The sequence below is a fragment of the Glossina fuscipes genome, unplaced genomic scaffold (genome assembly GCF_014805625.2).
Source record: "Glossina fuscipes isolate IAEA_lab_2018 unplaced genomic scaffold, Yale_Gfus_2 1, whole genome shotgun sequence".
NCBI classification, from domain to species: domain Eukaryota; kingdom Metazoa; phylum Arthropoda; class Insecta; order Diptera; family Glossinidae; genus Glossina; species Glossina fuscipes.
Window position 1 is genome coordinate 46318173 of NW_023998415.1, and position 24279 is coordinate 46342451.

The following is a 24279-nucleotide window of genomic DNA, read 5'->3' on the forward strand; positions in this document are numbered from 1 at the left end:
TTTAAGCCATTTTTAAGGCCTTAGTTCAGTTAATCTCAACAAACTAAACCAAAAGAAGCTATGATCGCCTTGAGATGAACATGTTTCATCAGGCGCAACCTTTTTTTGTTTTTTGATTGCAAATAAATCAATCAATCAAAGCCATTTGTCAGTTTTCAGTTGATTGCTAAGAGTTTATATTTCCACAAGGTCTCTAATGCCTCTCTAATGCAAATGAAAAATGAATCAATACACATTTCAGGTCGAAAGACCTGAAGAGTTGAAAAATTAAACTCTTTCGTTTATTTTTCCTGGTATTCTTGCGCAACCCTCGAATATATGCAAATATGCAAAAGTGTAGATGGAGAACAATATTTTGTCTGTCATAGGCAAATTCTTTCAGGTAATAACATGTAAGAAAGTTATATTATCGGTGGTGGCTGAATTTCGGATACCCACCATTATGCTTTTCGCATTCTACTCTTCAAGTTATTTTATTTGACACTCATATCGCTTAGTTTTTATTATTAAGAAAAAATTAATCCATCAGGTCGCGGCGTCTATCGTATTCATCAAATATCGTATTTTAGGCATATAATATATCTTTACTTTTAAACAGTCTGTCTTGTTTATCTTATGATAAATAGGCATAAAACATCAAAAAAGTGAAAAAAAAATAAAATGTAATCACTTGTAACTCTATATGGGCATGGCCCATTATTTCGGTTTTTGTTGGCAAAGAGTAGAGTGTTTCGTAAAGTAAATGTGGAAAATTTCGACCTTCTAATTTTCATAATTTTTGAACTACGAGGAAGAATTTTGATTACTCCACTGCGAGTCTCTGCTCTGACCAATTTGGCCCGTTTGGCCCTTCCAGCAACCAACGTGCAAAAACTTCCAGCTTTTCTACCAAATTTCAAGTCGATATTTTCAGTTTTGCGAACAAGAATTTTACCCTTACTTTACAGAGTCTCTGAAGCTTCCTTTCCAGTGTTACATACATTATGATAAAAAGGACAATACCGGTCTACACCCAGCCTTTAATGGTGGGTATAAAAAATGAATAGTAGATTAGTAGACACTCTCTGTCAAAGTGGATGTAAGTATTTCTCGTCCATTCATCTGCCAGAGAAATTCGGATATATATATATATATTCATCCCCTTGGTAAATTGTCTTTTATATATGTATATGTGCCTATACTTGCTTTCCCATTACCCCGAAACTATAATCTCTATTGATGAGAACGAGATTATTTCTATGTTTTAAAATCATTGAATTTATTTATTGATGTCTTCGTATTGCGATTTCATATTCCTAACAATTTATAAGGAAGGAAGTAATGACATTAGCGAAATATTACGTAAGGATGCAGGTACATGATTTTATCAGTGGGAATTATCAAAAATACGACAGTAAAAAAACCTTCGAATTACATTAATTAACTCATTAATCAACTAAGTCTAGCACATAATTGCTTTTACAAAAATTTCCTAAAAACTAAAGATAAAACGACGATTAACAAAGTTACTATGGCCACGATTTTAAAAAAAGTTTGTGTAAAGGGAAGGCATAGGAATAATTTATCGGAATAATTTCTTCACAACTTGACTTTTCTTCACACAATGTTATAATTTGTCAAAAAAAAAAAAAAAAAAAAAAAATAGCGCAAAAAAAGGATACAAATAGGTGTTAGTACAGTTATGACATTTATTATAAAACAAAAACTATTATGCATGGCGTGAGCGTAGCTAATGAAAGCGTTTACGTTTTGTCGACTTTTCGTAGAGTTGGGCTAATTGATTTAATAAATTAATGGCTTTAAAATCTTCTTGCGCTAAAGCGAAGTCCTCTAGTGGGCGCATGAACTCCAAAGCCTCTTGATAATTAGTTATTGTACTAGTGGAAGTGCATAACCGTTTTGGCGCTATCTGTTGTTGGCTTTGCGTGGAGGTACTGGAAGTTTTATTATCAGCCTTGTCCGGCTTCTCTTGTTTGATTTCATTTTCCGTTAACAATTGCCTTAATATTGCGGTGGCCGTTTCCTTTGTTGCTATTGGTGTTGTTGTTAATGAAGTTGTCGTCGTCGTCGGTATTTTGATTGTTTTCTTTTCGTCTTCAGTATAAGGAGGCAAATCGCTAAGATTTGGTTTTACGTCTTCGTTCGTCTCTAAATCTTCGGTGTAATTGCTAAAATCAATTGTCGGTCCCTCCTCGTGTTCATTGAAAATTTCTTCATCGTCCTCATCATCGTCTATGTCATCGAATTCTTCTTCATCGTTTTCACAATAATCCAATTTATGTCCTTTACTTTGTTCATTATCGTCATTTATTTCAATTGTGTTTTTATCATTTTCCGGTATTATAGGATTTTTGGAACTGCCCGGCTTAGAAGACAAAGCATTATCCACTTCTTTGGCACAATACGCTATTATATCTTGGCAACTTAATGATCTTGGCGGTTTACGCGTAATTATAATTTGATTGATTTGCTCTAAATCAATATTAAATACCGATTTGAAATCTGTAATCCATGCTCGATTTGGATAGAATTTCTCAATTTTTATAATATCACGAAATTCCAAAGCCTTCTCCCTAATTACATCATCCGTTATTTTCATTAAGCGATGAAAATGTGCCCGCTTTATATACTCATACATACAATTGCCTAAAAAGTTGATTTTCTTATGCCGAACAACTTTCGGATCATCTTTGATAACATCGATTATTTGGCAGCTGGCATAATATTTCAAAATTTCTTTTCGATTTGCAATAATGGTTTTTATTTGCTCCCAACTGCATTTGAAGGCCAACGCGACTCGCTGATAAATCGGTATTTCATCGTACATGCGTATAGCCTGCACACGCTCTTCTAAATTTAAAATTTTTCGTGGCTTGTGTTTTAATAACATACGTTCTTGAGTATACTTAGTCATCTAAATGTCAAATTGGAAAGAAAAAAGAAAAAAACAAAAAATAAAAGATAAATTCTTACCATTGTTAAAAAGACATCATATTTTAAGTTTCTTAATAAATCATTAACGGACGCTGTAGTTACCTCGTTTAATATTTTTGCCCTTGAGCATTTATCTGATTCAGAAAAGTATAGAAAATATCTAGCGCTTTACGTTTGTGTCAAAATTCTCCAAGCCTACTTTGATTAACAATAACATTGCAGCCCTATAAAAGCCAGTATATGTTTGTTTATGTAATTGACATGATTTCGAGTAATTTAAAAAGTAATGATAATCAAAAATTCTGACAAGTAATCAAAAAAATCCTTGATGCCTGCAAGGCTTAAATATACGGAATTTACTTTGTTTATCTATTTAAGATTCCGTAGAGGTAGATGCAGTTGCCATATAGCATTTCGACTGCTCAAGGCAAAGAAGAACACACTTTGTAGTTTTTCGTCTCTTTAAAAATAAAAAGTGTAAAAAGTCCATCGAAATTAGACGCTTCATTCTTCCATAGACAAAATATAACTAATGAGTACTTTCTTTAGAAAACTCGATATATATTTTGCCACGGATTGATCAATAAGCACATATAAAGTCTACATATTTTCTTAAAAAAAAAAAAAAATCTGGAGATTTTACTTAAATATGGTAATTCTATATAAGGCGCTAAATAAAATTGTGAGAATATAATATTAATATTTCAACGACTGATATATATATTTCTATGAATTCAAAATGAACTTTTCTTGATATGGTGAGAAAAAGTAGTTGCCATTTGTTTCGTTTTGTTAAACCGTAATGACAATGCAATTCAAGAGGCCTATGTCGAGTTAGATGCACGGCTATTTTCAGTAACAAATTTTAAGCCTGGCAATGCCTTTGATATGTGATAATAAAAACAATAATTAATACGAAATTCCTGAAACGCTTTGATCAAATAATATTCCATGATATTTCTTCAAAGTTCAATTAGCTTGGAAATGAATTTGGCAAGTAATTTAATTGATTTGATGCTCTGAACTTGAGGTATATATATATATTCAGACAATTAGGTTTCTTAGTCTGATTCAATTTATATTTCTTGCTCTTAAAATTAGCGGTTCTAGGTATTTTGGGAAATGTATAAATATTTGGGAAATGAACATAGATGTGGAGACGAAAGGCGGAAAAATTTTTCAAAATAATCTTTTTTTTCTTATATATATTTCTTTGCGAATTCAAATTCAAGCCGTTTGAGAACTTATGTGTCTTAACTTAAATTGCGATTTACGGATTAAGGACTTTAATTTTTGCTCAGACTCAACATACCGCGACAAGTGTCAGAAAATATCGTGAATATTTGGATTCGCATTTCTGGCCTACAAGCCTTGAATTTTAATTCTGCAGTTGTCGAAATTTATTCCTATATTTGTGTATCTACGCATGAAGTATGCATTCTAAAAAGCCATCAATGACCTTATAGACTGGAAACATCTCCAAAACATGCCCTGCAAGCTTTATTAAGAGCATGTACATAGGAAGATAGGAAGTCATTCTTGCTTAATTGTCTATTTAATAGAAGCGCAATAAGGCATAGGAACAGTATGTAATAAATGAAAAATTAAAAAGAAAAGCTGCTTGTTTATATATCGTACATACCTTTTTAGACATTTTTAGAAGCTCTTCAAGTTTTTCAGCTGCTGGTGATTAAAGACACGCCAAGACAAAGAGTATTATTTGAAGTCTGTTTTTAGCAGTATGTCGACCAACTGCCTTCACCCTCCTTACAAAGTACTCGTATTCGTAATCGCGAGAGAGCCATACAATGGTTGCGTTTTATACTGTATTACTGTTTAATGTATATGATGTGCAAATATTTAACACACACCGATAGAACTCTTAGTGTAGAGAAAACGAAACAAGCAAGCAACTTAACGCACCCGTTTACCTAGTCGTAGGAACAAACACGTGATATGCTCAAGGATTATCAGCAACAACTGAAACAGCACAAACAACGTATGGTCTCAACAGGCTTTCTCCAAAGCAAATTAGAGCCAGCTACCCGTGTATTAGAGGAAGGTTGTCAAGACAAAAATAAGAATGTGGAATTGGAAAAATTTACGCAGAGGCACACAAGCTATACAAAGCGCCGAGAGTGCAAGTACAAGCTTCAACGAATATGAACCACTGAACCATTTGCGGCCGGCTATAGTCGCGTTTCGGCTGTCGCGTATAAACGAAACTCAATAGAGAAAAAGAGAGAATGAGAGAGCACACATGAACCTTTTACATACGGATTTCAGGTAGTTTAATATTAAGAGGAGGGAATGACACTGGTTAAATGAATGCGAATAGTATATAAAGATGTCACGGTACGAGAGTAACTGTGTGTACATATATGTATATGTATATGGAATTTTAGTGAGTTGTTCTGCCAGAAAAAGAGAATTAAATTTTGTTTATGGCCGTTGTACTATATATTTGTGCACTTTTATTGATAACACGGTTATATGGATTGAATGAAGCTTTTTCTTTCCTTTTTTCTTTTTTTTTTTTTTTTTTTGCAAATTTATTTTCTGTTTTCATTCTCCCGCTGGACTTGTGTATTCGGGTTACACTATGAAGTGAACGGTTTACTCGAACACCCAGCTGGCTTCTTGTTATATGGGGAGGATAGGCAATTATTATTTATTGCAATATTTTCGCATTTGTGCAGGCATATGAAGCCAAAAGACAGACAACCACATAATTGCTGTAAGTCTACAACGGGCTTTTACTGACATTATTTTTTGAACCGGTTAAAATATAGATCATGTTATTAATTACAAGTACAAATATCTTATGCTATGCAAATTAACATTTTTTATAACAAGCTCTCCGAAAGCCGCCTATATTTTCAGGATATCTTAGTTTATTTACGAAAAATAATTTTCAATTTTCGGCATTAAATAGTAAATAATTTTTAGATTTTAATTCTCTTCTAATTTTGCGCATGCTTACTGTCCATATGGAACATGTTTATACGCGGTTCAATGTTAAAACCGAATGTTTGCCTTATTGACTCTATTGTTAGAGTGATGCTTAACGAAGTACAAAAAACAAATGCTTTGCAAAATTTCATTTTTATTGTGGTCCTTGCCCCCTGATGGGAAATAAGCGCGAAAAGCTTATATCAAATGTCAGCTTATTAAGGACTTTACTCTCTCTTCCGCTTATTAAATTTCTCTTACTTCCATATTTCAATTCAAATTCATTGGAAATGCTTGAAATCAAACTTATTGATGCACTTACATTAAGTAAAGCGAACACGAGACGGAATAGTTAGTCAATCAGCTTGTACAGATTTCCCGACAAAAACTTCTGAGGCAAAGAAAGTAAATCATCATCAAGAAATTATTATTATAATTGAATTTGGAAGGATATTACGTTCTTCCATCACCCGAATCACTTTCTATTTCCGTATACGAAAAAAACAGGTCTATGGACAAATATCAAATTGTTTCAAATCGTTTTTAATTAAAGCTTAAAAGCGAATATCAAATTATTTAGAAAAATCAATCCATTTAAGGAGCACCATATCGTACATTTATCGTACATTTGGAGCGTAGGCTAATTTGTTAGAAGAATGAAATGAAGGTTAAAGAGCCTGGAAAAAGCTTTTTGTATTCATCTTGTTGAAGTTGTAGAATTAGAGAGCTTTCCTCATGAAAATTTCTAAAAACGTTACCGTAATACGCATCCATTTCTTCACATTAATTAGCTGTACACCCTTTCGTAATGTCAACTCGTTTATCTATCAAGCAATCCATAATAATAGCTACCATTTATTAATTGTTCCAAAGAAACTTTCATTTTTAAACTTCTTATTATTTTCTACTATTTATTTTCAATACAACATAAATTTGCTTCAGGTCACTGAGGTATATATATATATATATATATATATACTTTTTTTTCATTAAATTCTTTTCAATTTCTCTTGGCGCTCTTCTTATTATGCTCTTGTCAACTCGTTAACCATTTTGTAGTGACTTCTTCTTGTGTAGCATCCTGTGCGCCTTCATCAATTTTGCTCATATATTGCATCGTTTTCTTCTGCTTTTCTCATTTCAAAGTCAACACTTCTTGCTAGTGTGATATAATAAAAAAAAATTAAAATTATTATTATTAATAATAAAAAAGGAAGAACACAAACAAAATTATATTATTTTTCTTTTTATTATTATTACTATTATTTTTATTATTATTGTTATTGTTATAATTGTGGTTTACCAATAACTACGCGACCATTGGCACCGATAGTTAAATTTGACATACAACCCTCGAACAGTATATCTGCTATAGCTTTGCGTGCTAATATTTTTTGTTCATCCATCAGTTCGTCGTATTGCAAAGCCCACGATTTCGCTAAAATTTCAGCGGATTTACTTAATTTTGAATTGCTCGTAATGAGGTTATTGGCAATAGATGATGGCATTGAGGTCGTCGTTTTAACACTGCGCTCCATTTTAATTGGCTGCAATATTGTTGAGTCATTAAGTCGTTGCTGAAGTTGTGTTGCATTTGTAAAGGACGAACTTTTGCATTCAGGATCTGCAGTTGGCTTCTTTGGAGAGAAGAATCATTCAATTTTCATTTCCATTTCCATTTTTTTTTTTTTTCAATTTTCATCGAAATCTCTTTACCTGATTATTGAGATGTTGCGTTGTTTCTGGTACATAATCATGGCGTGCATTTTTTTTAGTATATTTTTTTGTTTGCGTATTACGTGCTAAGGCGAAGTTCTGAAATTCTTGATGATAATCTTGCAAACTGCTACGGCTATTGCCTCCGCCGGCTGCTTCTAAAATATCTTCGGCATAATCGGTCCGTTTAAGTTGTGACGAAGAGCTACGACTATCCGCACTTTGACATGGTTTGAGAGAGTGATCGTCCTCTTCAATCAGAGTTTCGACGGTATCATTTGTTGAATATTCACACTCAATACTATCCTCGCATACGTATACTTCATAATCTTCTTGGGGTTGATACTCAATGAAATGCTCACTTTTAGGAGTTGCTGAAAAATTGTGGGCTGATTTATTGCCCGGAGCTGTGGCAGGAGATTGCTTACGCTAAAAATAATAAAAAAAATATTTTAATTACATATTCGAGGCTTTTCTCTTTCATCGATAATGGTTTCTCTCTCTCTCTCTCTCTCTCTCTCTCTCTCTTTCTTACTCTCACCATAATACTATTTTCGCCAGGTTCACTTAATTTACGTCTTTTCTCTCGTCTGGTATCACTTGTTGGTTGCGCGTGCAGAAATCGCAATAAATCGAAATACCATAAGGTGGATTTGTAATTTTTACCTTCTTGCAAATTCTTGCTAATACGTGAACATTCGCGACGAAAATTCGTGCGAAATATGTTTATTCTGCGCAAAACATCTTCACGTTCAGCATTCGGTTCGATTTCTCGTAGTTTTTCTACCATAACTCCGTAAGCTTCGAATTTCATTTGACGATCCTTATACATTGCGTTGTTCGTGTCCCACAAGGCGGGAAAGCTTTTATATAAACTGAAAAATTCCGTCCAGAATCGTTTATTGTGTACAGAATGCACCGGTTGACGGTAAGTAGACATTCTCGCAATTCAGCTAATCAAACGCGTGTTCTTTTTTCTCGTTCTTATTATTGCGGCGGGGGAAAAAATAAAAAAGAAAATATTTAACATATAAAACGAATTTAACGTCAACAACGCCGTCACTCTCAATATGCTTGTGCTTGACAAACTGCTTGGCTTGAGTGCTCGCAATCAACTAATATGAGCGGCACGCTCTCATTTGCTTGTGCTTGTGCATATATATGTATATATATAAATTGGAATACTGCCTCCCTCCCTCCTTCTCTCACTCTATCTCTCTCTCACTCACACTCGCTGTCGTTTGCTATAAGATAAATGGTTCTTCCCCATATCAAGAATTTTATATTGACATGAAGCAGTATTTTTCATCATTAGCTACGGACGCTTGAGTGGTAAAACGTCGTAATCAATCACAAAATTCAATCTTCTAAAGTCTTTAACAGTAAACAAAGCGTTTTTTTTTTTTTTCGTTTTGCTTGCATTGGCCAGCGCCAAACCGTTAGTGCTTTATTGTATATAAATATTCTAGTAATTAAAGATATCTCTGTTGAAAATGAAGAGGAAGCCCCTCCATTATGTCTATTCATAATAATAATATGGTAGAAGAAATCTGAACAGATATGTCGAATTATGTTGTACGATCTCGACTAAATTAATGTGTTAAAGGGCATTATTATTTTGTAACAGTCGAGAAAAAGTATATACTTTTGCCTAATTCTTCCGAATGGACTTGCCCAAGTTAATAGTTTTATTCGAGGAGGTTATTAAGCCCATATTAGAAAAAAAAAAAAAAAAAAAAAAAATAAGAAAAAAAAAAATATTTTTTAAAAATATTATTAGGTTGAGTCATAAGTAACTTCCGTTTTTTGAATAACAAATTTATACTGATTGAACCGTTGATTGTGAGGCATTGAACCTTTTTGCTATACCTCTTGTTGTTTGGCGTGGACTTTGCCCCAAACCTTGTCTTTATAAGGTTGTCGTCAAAGTCGAAACGACGTTCCGCCTTTAAGGTCGTATCTCCAGACCGCTCAGTTACCAGCCCTTCACCGTATACGCTGCATATTACCAACGCATTACGAGTCGAATATGCACTTTTCGACTCTCCATTTTAAAGGCTAAAAAAAAAAAACAGTTGACTGAATACTACCTGACTCCTCATCTATATAGTGAAGAGAAAAACTCGTTTGTATCTGTGACTTATAGCGGTTAAATACGAAAAATAGATTCAATCTACCTGCATTCCAAATCGCTTAAGACTCGACCTAATAAAATATCGCTACCATGGAGCCTTATCTCGTAAGGCTCTGACGTCTATGCGTTTTTTGATGCTATTGTGATTGTGTGTCGGGAATGGTGCATTTGAATGAAAAATCTGAATTTTTGATTAAAAAAGATAGATTAACTTTTCTTAATAAAAAAAACAGTTCAATTAACTTATCGAAAAAATGCTTTTTTGAAGATATTTTATAAAAAATTCGAATCAAAATTGTAATTTTTTCAGTGGGAAATTGTGGTTAAAATTTTGAAATGTATTAGATGCTTGCGAAAATTTTGATCAGCGACTTCTGCAGGTAAAAAAGATTAACGAATGGGACACACCAGAATACCTAACCCTTAAATTTGATAGTTTTAACCTTCCGCTATCTAAATTAACATTTAATATTAATGATTTATTCGGCGTGCGGCGACAGAATCATGGAGCGCTCTAAATTCTTCAACTTTCAAATTCATTATTTTTGTTGTTTATTTGAAGAATCGTGCTGCCGAGCACGCTTAAAGGCTTATGGCGATGCTGCTCCTTCAAATCCCGATTGTCGGTTTTGCTTGCAACGGTTTAAACGTGGCGACACGAATTGAATGAACAAGCCCAGCATATGCTCAAATGGGCATGGTTCTGCTACGCCTAGCGTATTTAACAGATATGGCGCGTCCTGATTACCACTTGTCGAGCTCGGTGCAACATGGTTTGTGCGACAGGTCAGTTTGCAAAATGGGTCGACGAGTGGATCGATCATTGCCAAGCCTATGTAAATTCCTTCAACACGGTGTCGATATGTAGGCAAAAATTGTAAATGCTGTACGAACTGAACGATTGATTAATATATGTTGTACCAATTTTGCACAATAAGTGCCTTTTTCAAGTGAAAAAGTAGTCAACATTTTTGCAAACACTTAATAAGCAGTAAACTTTTCGCATGATTCCATTATTTATTCCTAATTTTTTGCAAAACAATTTTATGCGTCCAAAAGTGGCTGTTTTGCTGCATCTGTCAAAAACGGAGTCGCACGTTGAAACAGTTGAACGTAATAATTAAGATGAAAATCTTTACTATAAATATTCAATTTTCTTAGGGAAGCATTAAAAACTTTGGAATCACTCTTAGCCCGATATCTATGCAATGGTTGCCTGTATGAAGGTACAGTTGCTTTGAAAATTGTTGATATTTAAACATCTCCTAAAGTCGTCTGTATTTGAAAAGTTCAAAATTAATTAATAAGATATTAAATTTGCAAATTCCTAAGAGCTTTGTTTTTCTTTTTAACATAAACTTTCGTTTCGGATTGAAGGGAACCCTTATTTTGATGGCTAATAGTTTTAGATATATTCATAAACTGATTTTTTCACTTATTCACAGTCCATTCGAAAAGTTCTCGGTTTACAATTATTACTCATTAACGTCAAATATTAAGAATATTTCCTAAAAAGAAGAAGAAGAAAAAGAAAAATTTTGATTTTATGATTTTCAAAGAAATAATGTTTGTAAAATAAAATGAAATTGCGGGTAAATGTAAACAAACCAGAAGAAAAAAAAGACGACAAGTCTATATCATCTTCGGCTATCTTATCTATTATCTCTTTTTATATATGTTTGGCGCTGTAATGACTGTTTCAATTAATATTTCCGCTCTCTACACTTTTCGATCTCTTATTGTGTAAAGCTTTCAGCTGACAGATTACGCTTTAAGCTGTTTCATATTTATTTATACTGGTCGAGCTTTATTAAATTTCATTGTTAAATTAATAAAAAATTTTCTAACTTATTAGGTTATGCTGAGGTTTATCTGAATTAAAATGCAGCAGCAGACAGTCGATAAAAAGAAAATAATATTAATACGTAATATACGTCAATATCCTGATATTTATGAGAATGAATTTGCAAGTAAACCATTTCTGCATCGTGCACGCAAACAGCAGCTATGGGATTTGATAGCAAAAAAGTCAGGTTTCACGAAAAGTAAGTAAACGTTTACAACCACAACTCTCTCTCTCTCTCTCTCTCTCTGTATATATATATATATATATATATATATATATATATATTGATATATATATACATGTATATACTTGCGATATCGACTAGATCTCGACAAATTCACATATATAAAAATGCAAAAAATTTAATTTTGTTAAGTAATGAAATGATTTCTAAAAAAAAATACAGCAAACTCTTCGCTTACGTCCGTGTGCTATATTTATTCTTAACAATCGAATATATGCTTAAACAGCTGACTTTTACCGCCATCAAGGAAACACATAAGAATTAGTTGTAAAAGAGCTTAATTTTTTTTTTTTTTTTTTTTACGAATAAAATCTTTAATCAAGAAATGAATGATATTCTCTTCGCGCTTTGCTTTTGTTCAATAATTTTTAAATTTTCAAAGTGCAAGATGCAAATGAAAAACTGAATTATTATGAGGTGTTTGCAAAAATTTTGATCAACGATTTCTACAAATGAAAATGTTAAAAAAATGGCAACTAACAGTGTACATAATGGTTTCATTCGATCGTTTTTGCCTACGTCTACATAAAATGACAGTTTTTCCATTCAATATTATTATTAAGTTGTTCAGCGTACGCCGATACTGGTCATGGAGCACTCAAAACTCTTTTTCTTTCAAATTCATTACTGCTACGGTTTAGCTGAAGACATCCCATCCCGAACACGTTCGGAATTTTATGACGATGGTTTCATGATATCCCAATTGCGGATTTTGCTTTCAACGGCTTAAAAGTAATGAATTGACGAATTGACTAAAAATGCCATTTTTTAGGCATTTATTGAGAAAAGTTGTTCAGCATACGCTGTCGCAATTCGAATGAGAAGTTCTGTCACGCCCAGTGTACTTTCCAAACATGGCACTTTCTGATTACAACTCCGATCGGTTCAGCATTTGTCGGCTTTGTTGGCACACGGCACACCGTAAAGTTCAAAAAGTGCGGAAATGGTTCGGTGAGTCGGCCGCTGTCAAATCAATATAATTTCTTTCGACATGATATCGCCATGTTGCCAAAGATATTGTAAAATTTTGTAGGAAATCTTTGAAATTATTTTGATCAATATATATCGTAGTAATTTTCCGTAATAAATGCCTTTTTTCAACTGAAAAAAGTGATCAAAATTTTTGCAAATATCTTATATAGTGAAATGCGTTATTAAGATTGTTGATAATAGTTGATGGCTGTGGCCATTATTATTTCGATCTCATTTTAATGGAAAATTTATCGGGCAATTACGTTCAAACATTTCCCAAATCTATATAAATCCATTTAACTTGTTGACGGTAATAATTGACCGACAACAAGCAATCAAAAACATTGCAATATGTTTGCACATAAGTAACAGTACTTTGATATCTATTATCCTTTGGCTTTGTATATGGATAATATAGTAATATTTTTATGCATATATATGTTACTGCATTCCATTTATAACAGCCTAGAAGAAGCAATCATAGATTTCTAACCAACTTGATCCCTTAAATTTTTTGCAATTTTTAGCTGTTGATCATTTGCTTTCATAAATTGAGATTTAAAAATGACATAAGCAATAGCTACGGAAACTAAGCAAATTAATTGAAAAAAAAAAAAAGCGTTCACATAACTCATTTGAAATTTCGATTAAATAATGAAAATGTTGTGCAAGTATTCTATTGGTTTTGAGTGATCGATATAAATAAAATGAATCTCTTTTTCATTTTTTTTATAGCTGAAGAAGCGATCTGTAAATGGCGTTCACTTCGGATATATTTGCGTAATCATTTACAAAATGTAGCCAATAAGAAATTAAGACGCTATATACCACGTAATCATAATCCAAATGATAAATACCTGCAACTCAATGATTGGCCATATTATATGGAAATGGAATTTCTGGTGCCTTATATAAAAGCACAAATGAATTCTGTACAAAAAATGCATGAACCGGAAATGCGGGTTAATCGGCCAGTTTGCACGATTGTAAAAGATGAATTGCCCCAATTAATGGACGAAGATATGATTAGCGAAGACTCGGAAGAAGAAAACAATCTAAAGGAATTCCTCAATCTTATGTTAAAATCAATGCTTAAATTATCGCAATTCCATCAACAACGAGTGAAAGAAAAAATATTAAATGTACTTAAACAACAAAAATTAAAAATCTAATGCTTCATATAGATTAATCCATAAAAAAGTTTATTCATTTTAAAGTTTGAATTGTCCGACACTCGCCACCGCAACAATTCAAAATATCTATAAGGGTAGCCGATAAGTCATTTTCATTTCCAATAAACTCACTAATACTGAATAAAAATTGGAAAGACTTTTCGATCCAAGAGAATATGAAAATAATAAAAAAGAAAGAAAAGAAGAGAGACACACAAGAAATAGTTTCAGTTCTTTGATTATGCTCTTGAGAATTGAAAAAGTTCATCCACTTATTTTTCTGGAGATGACAAACGAATGCTTTGCGTGCACTTAATTGTTAATTGGTGGTGAGCGTGAAAAATGTGGAAAAAGGAAAACTCGCTTTAAGCCACTTGAACGCGACGTACAATCGATTTGCATTCATCGTTGCGGGAGACTCGGTTATAGCAATCGATTTTACCCAAAGTCGATATGAATTCCTCGTCATGGGTAATAATCAGAAGCATAAAATTTGATTGAGCTTGACGCTCTTCAACGACACGATTGAGAGCATCACACAGGGATAAGATGTTCGATCGATCCAGATTCGTGGTGGGTTCATCTAAAGCCAAAACACCGCAATTACTACTGAACGTTTCAGCCAAAGCCATACGTATTATAAGCGAGGCCAATACCCGTTGGCCGGCACTGCAGCGACCGCGCATTTCAATGACAGAACTATTCTTTGATTGAACGACGCGGTAATTATAATTTCGTCGACGATTCGCTGCGCTTGCGTCCTTTTTAGTTTCCGGATCATCCGCGGTTTGTATTTGTATATAATCGATATCATTGCCACGATAAATCATACGCCAATATTCACGTATCAAACGATTGATTTCTTGCATTTTCTCCGTATGAAATTGTACTAGGGCCCATTCTAAAGCAACACGATGTTGACCCAAATCGTCGCATAGGTTACGACTTAATGCCACTTCGTAATAATTGCGTCTATAATTCAGCAGAGAATCACGAAATTTCGGTTCATTTAATTCTCGTTCCAAATTCTTGATTTGATGATTCACTTCGCCTCGTTGACCCTGCAGTTCACCTTTACGTATGGTCACCCTTTCACGTTGCTCATTGAGTTCAGTCTTTTCTTTCGTCATATTACCGAAATCGAAGCGACCCAATTGCTCCTTAAGTTTTTTATAATCGTTAGCAAAGTTTTTGCATTTATCTCCTAGCAATATCAATTCACGATTATCCTTGAGGTCACGTTCCAGGGTTTCTTGAGCGACAAGCTCCACTTTAATTTTATCCAATTTCTCAACGATCTGATTAATTCTCTCAGTCTAAAGTAGACAAAATTGAAATTTTTGTTAAATTTTACAAAAATCTTTAAAAAAACCTACATGTTGTTGTATTTGTTGTCCAAAATTACTTAAATCTTTATCCACAGTTTCAAGCTCCTGTTGTAGATTTAGTTTCTCATATTCTTTTACATCTTTATGATATCTAAAATTATATTAAGAAACTAACTGTTAAACTAATAGATAGACTCATTTTCCTATTGGGTGTTTGCAAAAATTTTGATCATCTTTTCACTTGAAACAATTTGATACAATTTATGTTAATCAAAATACTTTTCCATCATTTTCTACAACGTTTTTGCCATATTTCTTTCTGGCAACAGGGCGATATTGTGTCGAAAGAGCTTATGTTGAGATTTGACAGCAATCCGCCCACCGATCCATTTTCGTACTTCTTCAAATTTGTGGGCACGCGTGCTAGTCAAGCCGTGCTCTGCCCATCTGAACAGGCGGTAATCAGGAGGCGCTATGTCTGGCGAGTAAGCTGGGTGTGGCGGAAGTTGCCATTCGTGCTGCAACAGTGTATCCTGGCCAACTTTTGCAGCCAGTGACCGAAAAAAATGCACTTTCAACTAATTCGTGTCGCCACTTTTAAACCGTTGAAATCTGAACCGACAATTGGGATGTGATCGAGCAGCATCACTATACGTCTCTGCGCGTATTTGGAGGAATTCAGCAGCAGTTTTCTTTAAATAAACAACAAAAGTAACGAATTTGGAAGAAGAAGAATTTTAAACGCTCCATGATTAGGGTCGGCGCTATTTTAAGTAGAGAAAGGTGAAAACCTTCGAATTCAAGAGTCATGTACCTACCTTAAGTATTTCCCATTTCTTTATCATTTGCAAATGTGGAAGTTGATGATCAAAATTTTTGCAAGCACCTAATATATTCCCTATATATATATAGCGCGCACTTACTTGTGTATGTCGTGTTCAATGCGCTTCAGCGTATCTAGTTTCTTTTGCATTTCATTTATGGTTGAGCGATTCGATTCTTTTAGTTTATCTTTATCCTTAATGGCTGCGATTAATTTGTCGTTAAGTGGCGCCACCTTACTCTGATTCTCTTCTATTTCGCTGGCCGTTGTCTTTGAGAGTTCATGAATTTCCTTTTGACGTGCTTCCAGTGATGGTAACGATTGTACGCCCTCTTGCAATTTAATTTTCTTACTTGCTAAGCTGTCATGAACATAGAGAGGCTTAATTGAATTTTTCTCTATAGCAACAAACATATAAGGTTCAGCGCTTACTTATTTTTCGTTTCTATAAATTTATTTAAGGATTCCATTTGTCGTTCGTAGTGCTTTTCATTCAAGTCCAATTCTTTGCGCATTTCTCTCAGCTTATCCAATAAAGTGGTTTTCTCATTTTGTAAATCATCAATGGACTGATTCTCTTGTTCGGAACCTTCCGGTAACTTCGCCTTAAAAAGACACAAAACAACACATAAAACAACTATGAATTTCTATATACACGATCTATTGGTTAAATAAGGACTTAAGTAGTGGTGAGCAGAAAGAGAAATTGTAACGACTTTAAAACGAAACGAAACGAAATTGAGTTAATCACCATCCAGAAGGACTTACATTCGCGGGCAAAAGTGCATACATAATATTAAGAAATATAATAAAATCATACAGTTTGTGTAATTGTCGCAGGAAAGAAAAATATTTTGTAGAAAATATTGTTTTTTACTTTCCGCCTCCCTAATTAACTGTTAAAAAATTCAATAAAACGCAATACATACATAAGTAAGTAAGAACAAGGTAATCAAATGGTTTCATTTATCCGGGTTTTGTACGTTTTCTTCTTATGTTTATATTTATATGTAGAGTACCGTTAGTTTTGAAGGTCTTTGCCTACTATTTTGCAAATTACATTTTAGCAGTATTAATGAAAATGAGATCATTACAATATATTTTCTTAGTTAGAGGCAGAGATAGAAAGTAAGTTATGGATGTAAATATGAGAAATTGTGCTTTTTCAATGTTTCAATTCAGTTTCTCATTTATTACACGAGAGTATATGTGGGCCGGTCACAACCATTTGTTAGACAGACTTAGATTCGATTAATCGATAGGGGAATGCTTCCTGTTGCCAAATTACAGTTTTTTTTTTTTTATCTTCGTTTGTACGATTGTAGAGATTTCGCAAAACTTACGGATCAAATTGACCCATTTTTGTGAAATGATCCCATAGGTTCAGTGTTAGCAAAAATAAATAATTATACACATTTGACTTACCTTGAGAGAATTAATTTCAGCTTTCAAGCGTATTACATCTTTAAGAGCCTCATCCAGTAATGACATATCACCCATCATAGAACTGGCTAAGTCCATAGTGAAAGTGGGTTCGGCTAAAAGCATTTGAAAGTTTTCACTTTCATTAGCTAAATCAGTCAATTGTCTTTGGATATCTTTCAACTGTTTCTCTTTGCCGGGCAAATCCTTTTCTAGTAGAGTTACTTTTTCCAAAATTGGTTTTAAGTGTAACAAGTTTTCATATTTCTTTTGCTCAGTTTTCAACAACATTTCAGACTTTTGTATATTTTGCGGCAAATGTTGTATTTCATCAGTTAAATCGGAAGATAATTTGGAAGCCTGCAAAGGTTGAAACAACTGGTTATAACTGGATCATAATAAAAATAATGCTTGTTAAAAAATTTACCTCATCACTTGACATGCCCTTATTGCATAAAGGACAATACGGTTTGGATTCTTTTTCAATTTGCTGCAAATACCTATTAAGAATTGAAATGTAAATAAAAATTATTAAATTAGATTCGCTTTAATGAATCGTTAATGTTCCTCACTTTTTATATAAAGCCTCAGCCGATCTTTGAGCACCCAGTTCTAGTTGATAACCGTTTAATAGAGCTTTTGATTTGGTTAATAACTCTTCATACGGTGTATCATGACATTTCTCATAGATTACTTCTTTGTTATCTTCCAATTCCTTTTTGCCTTTCTGTATCTCTTCCTTCAATGACTTACGCTTCAACTCGAACGTTTGTTCCTTCAATTTCAATTCGTTCATTTTGTTAGTGTAGTCTTTAACTTGAGTTTTTAACTTTTCATAGGAAGTTTGCAAGTGACGTTTAAAATTTGCTTCAATGTGTTCATCGCGATTAAAAACTTTACCGAAATTATCGCTATGTTTGCTCTTAACGCGTCTAACTTCTTGCTCACGCTTTGCCATCTCTTTCTCCTTTAAACTGATTTCCGCTGTTAATTTGGAAATGGAATTTAAAAACGTTAAACGTTCATCGACTTGACGAAATTGTTCCTCCATATCTTTGATCTGATCTTTATCGTTTTGTATTTTATCCTTAAATTTATTTTGATTGAATTTTGCCAACGCGCTCTCATAAGCCACCTCAGTCTCCTTAAGTTGTTTAGTTATCTCCTTTAATTGTTGTGCGGCTTTCTCGACATCGAATATTTTCTTCTCGTTTTGCTGCAACTCACGTTCATAGGCTTGCATTTGCTTCTTCAACGTGGCGACGGATTCTTTAAGTTTAGTAATTTCGACTCTTAATTGATCGATTATTGTTTGTCGACTCTTGTCTTCCTCATCATGCTGATGTATTGTCTTAGCTATTTGCGATTGCTGATTTTCCAATTCATTATGCACATCTTGCAAAAGTTCAATTAAATTTCGCGACTCTTTCATTAAGTTTACTGTGACCGTTATTTTCAGTTTCTCGCATAGCCCTTTAATCATTTCATTACGTTTTAATTTACAATTTTTTTCTTTCTCAGATTGTTCGATCAGTAAAACATGTCGCTTATCGGCATCGTTGCGACGTTTCACCAAATCGTTGGTTTGTTTATTTAAAGCGTTCAATTTATGCTCAGCCTGTTCTTTTTCAATTTGCTGTTCAGACATCCGTTGATGAAATGACGAAATATCTGCATCCAATTCTTCTAATGATCCGGCAAAAGGATTTTTAATATTTCTTCTCAAATTTTCCATCTGATCTTCGCAATTCTTTTTTCTAAAAATTAAAAGAAGGTAAATAAATAAAAGGAAAATTGGAATAAATAAATTTTATAATTTAAAGTTAGCCTGTTTTTCATCCACAATTCAAACATCTCTCTCTCTCTCTCTCTCGCTCTCGCTTTCGCTCTCGCAATCTTTTCTGTCTTCAGAATAAATAATAAATAAATAAATTGTTTTTTTTTTTTTTTTTTTTGGTTTTAATTTTCCAAATAAGAAGAAAACGGGAGGAAATACACGAAACGAAGATAATTTTATACTCTACCACTCACTAGTGGTCAGTTTTATGGTAAATTCCATTATTCTATCCGTATTGCATACCCATTCTAAAACAGTGTTTTAAGTATGGAACGAAGACTTGGCCATATTTCAAAGTTTTTTGTAAGGCTTAACCTCTTCAGTCGACCTCTTTAGCGACCACTTTACTCGCGTACTCGTCAAGCGCAGAGTATGTACAATATTATATTAGATTATAGTGAAACGACTTGATAAAAACGATAAAAATATTTTCGAAAACACATTCGTTATGGCAAACACACATATATAATAATGAAATTTTATGAGAAAATGCGACAAGGACGGATGGACGCATCATATTCAGTTAAATGATTAATTGCGAGAAAACACTTAAATGTACTAAGCGTTGTGTTGAAATCAAATAAATAATCAAAATACATTTAACAAGACATGTCCGAGTAGAGATCGTGAATTATTAATTATATATAATCACGGCAATAGAAAATATTTTTTTTACCGAGACATGAAAGAAAATTACATATCCAATAAATATGAATATCAATGGCAATAAATCGTGCAATAAAAATTTCTCCTCTTTGATCAATTCTTCAATCTTTCTATGGTGTTTCTTAAAGAAATTGCAATAAAGACGTTAGCAAAATCGAAACTTCAAGAAAATTACCGTTGCGTTTTCAAAAGAAAATCGCTAGAATCAATTTGCTGATCCACTCCATTCTTTCGCAATAAAACGACAGCGACAGGCAGTGCTGATCAGTACTGGTCCGTAAATATCAGTGTGTGTACGAAAGCACTGAAGGGACGGGGGTCCGCAATTGGGAATGCCAAAAGGTAACACAAATCTTTCACGATTAATGAGATGTGCACAAGTAGCAGTTCGCGTTCTTACTAAAATTGTATCAATGGCCATTGACAAATAAGTGGTAAAACAGACGGTACTGGTATATGCTAAAGAGTTATATTCCATATGGCAATCAGATCGAAATTGAATTCATCTTATCTTGATAACACGCCCGCCCTTCTTCTTACGTGAACTTATACAGAGGGCTACTACTGCTGCTGACGTTAAGGGAACAAAATATGACACAGTCACGGGACTCTTCGGGGCGAAGCTTGACTGCCTGCTTGAATAAATACCTAAATTAACTAAGCAACTTTAGACAAAATTCGCATATAAAGACAATGAACCTAACGGTTAAGGAGAAACTGATGAATTTGGTAAGCACTGAGCAGCTCTTTCTTATGCTTATCAAAATGTTAAAGCGAATAACATGCATATCAATGAAATGTTTTTCTTTTTAATAGCGAGTCAAAAAAGCGGCTAAAAATGGTGTCATGCTCATCCTGTACGTCAACAGAGTCGCATTCCTATTCTCGCACAGATGGATTTTTTACAAAGACCTGCTGAATTATTGAGAACGAATATGCGCTTATTCTCAAAAGTTCCACAATACATGCAAAATTCTTGATAATTGGTATTCGCTTATTCTTTAAAGTACCGAAATGCATGTAAACAAACATGTATTCAAACATTCCCAATTGTATGGAATTTTAATTTTCTCAGTTGTTTGGAATTTGTATACAAATTATTATTTCTGGGGTTAACTTGCGGAAGTTTGCTACATTTCTTTAAAATTTTCGAGCTCCTCTTCAAATGTATTATCTGCGGGCCTTAAATTCTTTATCTAAACGTGTGTGAGTAAAGGATGTAGACAAAGTTGAAGTATTCGCTCGTATTCAGTAAAGGCAATCATTTGAGCCCCATTGATAAAACTCATTATCGTTCAATACGCTAATGATTTGCTAACAGTGTTCGCTGCCTTTTCATTTCAACATGCTGTAAATAGTCTCTTGTTAAAAGCAAAGTTTCTCTTGGATGAATGCATCCACCGTCTTATTTCAACCCCGGCAAAACAAACAACTCAAACGATAAATGAATCTCTGCATTAAAGGAATTGAAGTTAGTCAGATGAAATTTCTTCGATTTCTGCAGAGAATATTAACTGATAACGACATTATGAGAATTCCTTCAAAGACTGTCAGGCTGAATATAACATCATCAAATTGATGAATAGCAATCTGTCAGTATTAACTCCAAACAACATTACCAATGTACGAAGCATTAGTGCGGTCTAAGTTCGAATTTGCACGTACAAGGGGATGTTATTTACCGCAGTATATCGAGAAAAGTGTGTATACATTCGGAAATGAAATTCTAAAACATTTATTGGACGGACACCCTCAACTCGTCAAAATAAATTTAATGTAATTTTTGGTAAGTGGGCTTTCTCCGATTACTACTTCTCATACTACTGACGGGTTAACTAAGATTAATGTAATGAATTCTTCCATTTTCCAGAAAGTTGTATATCTTCATTTTTATTGAATTGCTTGCCACCAGACATATTGTAAACATAGCCGTTACAAGTGATCAGAGAAAATCTGTTATTTGTTTAGACATCGAACGTGTCAAACGAAATAGGCTTTAATCCCTGGAGGATCAGGATAATTTACAGGCTCATGGGTGACCGCATTTACAATAAAATGTGTGCAAGAATTCTTCATGCCATACCAAATGACTATTATCTGGACATGTAAGCAATATTTCTTATTGGCTCAATTGATTTAAACACAATATCCAAAAACAAAAAAAGAAGAAATTTAGTTTTTAACTTTACTTACTTGGTTTGTAATTCAATTTTCTGCGCTTGGTATTTACCAACTTCCCGCTCAACGTTAAAGATTTTCTGTAACCGCTCTTCTACTGGCTTAATTTCGGCATCACATTTGCGGCACTGATCATCGATGCTTAAAGCTTTTTGGCGATAGCTTTGTAAGCTCAAACTTTTCTCTTCCATTTCTTGTTTCAAATGTTCAGCAAAACGTAAATCAGCCTCTATTAAAACATAGACAGGATAAAGAAATCAATTTTTTACATCAGTTAAAAGTTCTGACAAATTCACCTTTAATTTTTAAGGCTGCCGTCTCTTCTTTACGCATTTTAATAAGGCGATCCAAGGCCTTATTGTACTCGGTAATGCCGAAAATAGCGTCAAATTTCTCCTTTAGCTTTTTGGGTTCATCTAATGGCCAATTGGAATCTTCTTGATGGCAAAATAATACATTATTTATGATGGCTTTAGATACACCCATAAATTGAGTCATTGCTTGGTCGACATCCACGCAGCGTTTACTAATGGAATCACCCCCTCGTGTGCGACCATCATCTAAGTAATTAAGCGTAGCATCTAAAGTCTCAAAGCTGCTTTTCCCGCGTTTCATACCCACTTTCATGGAACGACATATAGATAAACGTGCTCCCTGTATATTGCGAACTTCCAGTTTAATTTGTCCGAGGGCATCACTTAAACTGAAAATTTTTGGATCGTGTATGAAATTTTTACCACGATCACTACCAGGTGGACATTCGCCGGTCAAAGCATATTTTAAACATTCAATGATAGTCGTCTTGCCGCAGCCATTTTCACCTAATATTAAAGTGATCGGCGAAGTGAAACGTATTGTCTAATATCGAAAAGAGAGAGCAGTGAGAATATAAGTTATTTATTTAACAAATTAATTACCTGTGTATCATCCGCATTTGCACCAAAGCTGCGTATGCCTTGTATAGAAAGCCTTTCAATTGTGGACATATTTCACACCTATTATAGTTTTAAGTTTTCAATTAGAGGTGACTTTATACAAAAGAAGGAGAAAATAAAACTTTGCGCCTTAAAAAAATTTCATCACTGCAGGGTTGCGTATCACTTTTTATTTTTTTTAAGTGGACTTGATGTTCACACATATGCAGCTTCCAAAGATAAAAAAAATAATTTATTTTATTATGGACTGTAAGTAATTTTTATACTAGTTAATTAAAATAGTTTTCACTTTGCTCTTATTTGAATAATTTAGGAATCATTTTTATGAATAATTGACTTTTATTCGGAAGAATACAAACTTAAACTACACATTTGTAAAAAACAAGGCATAATAAACTAGCAATATCTTATCAAGAAGTATGGCAATACCTTTAAAATTTGCAGCTGTTTCTTCTTTGGCTAAAACAATTTTTCTTTTAAAAAATGTCCAACAACAAACTTGTTTACGATCCCATAATTATTTTTTACAACAAATTATTGAAGTATTGTACTATAATAATCTTTATGTATAATTAAGATTAATGTTTTTTTTTTTTGTACTTTTAATTCTAGGCGAACACAGGCCGATTTAAAATTCCCCGAATTTAGTGAGATTTTCTTACGATTATCCTTGAAGGAATATATAAATGTAAATGTAAGTTTAATATTACTATAAAATTTTATCAGTTTAAATTATTGCTTAAATTTCAGAACAATTTTTCATCGATTTTACAACTTTATCGAAAACTGTTAGTTTTATATTATTGTGAAAAGTATCCGTCATTAAGTGATGTTAGCCGCATTATGCAGAGTATTTTTACTTCCAATGATTTAATTGCAATTTTAAATGAACGTAATACCTTGTTAGATGAATGGCAAAATTTTGTTCAAGGCAATTCATCAAATAATGACACAGATACTTCAGATATTCAATATGAAGAACAGGTGCAGAATGTACTCCAAACCGAAGTTGATTAAAATTAATGATATAAAAAGTTTTTTTTGATTGCTCAAATGGATGGCTTTGAAATGCACATATTTAAAAGCGTTGCCACATCGATTTGATGTTGTCTTTGGCAAC

The 24279-nt window shown here is 33.4% G+C and overlaps 5 protein-coding genes across 12 annotated transcripts; 2 read left to right on the plus strand and 3 right to left on the minus strand.

Annotated features, from left to right (window-relative positions):
- Window positions 1–1632: 1632 nt before the first annotated feature.
- Window positions 1633–5140, minus strand: LOC119645337. The gene is made up of 2 exons (XM_038045490.1): window positions 4577–5140; window positions 1633–2914 (listed from the first exon to the last, which is right to left on the minus strand). Exons 1-2 carry the CDS (start codon window positions 4586–4588, stop codon window positions 1730–1732), a joined length of 1197 nt encoding a protein of 398 aa, XP_037901418.1. The 5' UTR covers window positions 4589–5140; the 3' UTR covers window positions 1633–1729.
- A 33-nt stretch (window positions 5141–5173) lies between these two features.
- Window positions 5174–13990, plus strand: LOC119645339. 2 transcript variants are annotated; one of them, XM_038045494.1, is made up of 3 exons: window positions 5174–5220; window positions 11592–11781; window positions 13534–13990. In XM_038045494.1, the coding sequence occupies exons 2-3, from the start codon at window positions 11619–11621 to the stop codon at window positions 13968–13970; spliced, it is 600 nt and encodes a 199-aa protein (XP_037901422.1). In that variant the 5' UTR covers window positions 5174–5220; window positions 11592–11618; the 3' UTR covers window positions 13971–13990. The 2 variants fall into 2 exon arrangements, with proteins under 2 accessions (XP_037901422.1, XP_037901421.1); XM_038045493.1 differs by lacking the exon at window positions 5174–5220 and adding an exon at window positions 8489–8530.
- On the minus strand, window positions 7162–8700 carry LOC119645338. 2 transcript variants are annotated; one of them, XM_038045492.1, is made up of 3 exons: window positions 8144–8700; window positions 7603–8031; window positions 7162–7520 (listed from the first exon to the last, which is right to left on the minus strand). In XM_038045492.1, the coding sequence occupies exons 1-3, from the start codon at window positions 8540–8542 to the stop codon at window positions 7173–7175; spliced, it is 1176 nt and encodes a 391-aa protein (XP_037901420.1). In that variant the 5' UTR covers window positions 8543–8700; the 3' UTR covers window positions 7162–7172. The 2 variants fall into 2 exon arrangements, with proteins under 2 accessions (XP_037901420.1, XP_037901419.1); XM_038045491.1 differs by having other exon boundaries at window positions 7162–7523.
- A 320-nt stretch (window positions 13991–14310) lies between the features above and the next one.
- Window positions 14311–24148, minus strand: LOC119645336 (DNA repair protein RAD50). Of its 6 annotated transcripts, none has more exons than XM_038045488.1 (12): window positions 24059–24148; window positions 23589–23828; window positions 23142–23219; window positions 22521–23082; window positions 22240–22453; window positions 18116–19300; window positions 17971–18043; window positions 17547–17903; window positions 16554–16726; window positions 16222–16482; window positions 15347–15449; window positions 14336–15286 (listed from the first exon to the last, which is right to left on the minus strand). In XM_038045488.1, the coding sequence occupies exons 3-12, from the start codon at window positions 23208–23210 to the stop codon at window positions 14336–14338; spliced, it is 3948 nt and encodes a 1315-aa protein (XP_037901416.1). In that variant the 5' UTR covers window positions 23211–23219; window positions 23589–23828; window positions 24059–24148. The 6 variants fall into 6 exon arrangements, with proteins under 6 accessions (XP_037901417.1, XP_037901416.1, XP_037901414.1 ...); XM_038045486.1 differs by having other exon boundaries at window positions 23142–23252; XM_038045483.1 differs by having other exon boundaries at window positions 23142–23368.
- On the plus strand, window positions 23725–24176 carry LOC119644971 (the record flags this gene model as incomplete). Its single annotated transcript, XM_038044714.1, has 2 exons — window positions 23725–23853; window positions 23910–24176. Coding segments are annotated over 2 exons (396 nt in total), but the record flags the coding sequence as incomplete, so codon positions are not given.
- Window positions 24177–24279: the final 103 nt, after the last annotated feature.

Bases quoted from the DNA above. Each gene is read 5' to 3' on its own strand.
- LOC119645338 (XM_038045491.1), bottom strand. From the start codon at position 8,542: ATGTCTACTTACCGTCAACCGGTGCATTCTGTACACAATAAACGATTC. The intron at 8,032-8,143 runs GTGAGAGTAAGA...TATTATTTTTAG, and splicing joins CTGGCGAAAATAGTATTATG to CGTAAGCAATCTCCTGCCAC. The intron at 7,524-7,602 runs GTAAAGAGATTT...TTCTCTCCAAAG, and splicing joins CGCAACATCTCAATAATCAG to AAGCCAACTGCAGATCCTGA.
- LOC119645339 (XM_038045494.1), top strand. From the start codon at position 11,619: ATGCAGCAGCAGACAGTCGATAAAAAGAAAATAATATTAATACGTAAT. The intron at 11,782-13,533 runs GTAAGTAAACGT...TTTTTTTTATAG, and splicing joins AAAGTCAGGTTTCACGAAAA to CTGAAGAAGCGATCTGTAAA.
- LOC119645336 (XM_038045489.1), bottom strand. From the start codon at position 23,210: ATGTCCACAATTGAAAGGCTTTCTATACAAGGCATACGCAGCTTTGGT. The intron at 18,044-18,115 runs GTGAGGAACATT...AATTCTTAATAG, and splicing joins GCTGAGGCTTTATATAAAAA to GTATTTGCAGCAAATTGAAA. The intron at 16,483-16,553 runs GTAAGCGCTGAA...TGTTCATGACAG, and splicing joins TTTATAGAAACGAAAAATAA to CTTAGCAAGTAAGAAAATTA.